Below are 335 nucleotides of genomic sequence, written 5' to 3' on the forward strand. Positions count from 1 at the left end.
CCCCCCAACCCCAGACTCGCCCCTCCCGCTCCCTCTCCTCCAATCAATAAGAAATATCAGCTGTTTAGCAGTAAAGAAGAAAGATGCCCCCAAATGCTACATCCCGCCCACCGCGCCGGGGACCCCGAGGCAAAGTGGCCAATTCCGGGTCCTCGGCGACCCAGCCCCGAGCGGGCCTCGGAGGCAAGTGTGCGGCTGTGGCCGCCGGAGCTGGCCCGGGGGGCGGCGGGAGAACAGAGCTGCCGGGCTCCGGGCGACTCCCCGGGCGCCGGCCCTGGCGCCTCGCCGGAGGGGCGGGCGGCCTGTTCTCGCGCCCCGCGGGCTCTGGGACAGGT

The 335-nt window shown here is 71.0% G+C and overlaps 1 protein-coding gene across 1 annotated transcript in view; it reads left to right on the plus strand.

Annotated features, from left to right (window-relative positions):
- Positions 1 to 335, plus strand: part of NR2F2 (nuclear receptor subfamily 2 group F member 2) — a 9538-nt gene that overhangs the window by 1812 nt on the left and 7391 nt on the right. Inside the window, exon 2 of the mRNA XM_039844126.1 lies at positions 15 to 333. Within this exon, the coding sequence (XP_039700060.1) occupies positions 15 to 333 (319 nt within the window). The remainder of the gene's footprint in view (positions 1 to 14; positions 334 to 335) is intronic.

This window comes from Pteropus medius, unplaced genomic scaffold, assembly GCF_902729225.1.
Source record: "Pteropus medius unplaced genomic scaffold, Ma_sr-lr_union100, whole genome shotgun sequence".
NCBI lineage: Eukaryota > Metazoa > Chordata > Mammalia > Chiroptera > Pteropodidae > Pteropus > Pteropus medius.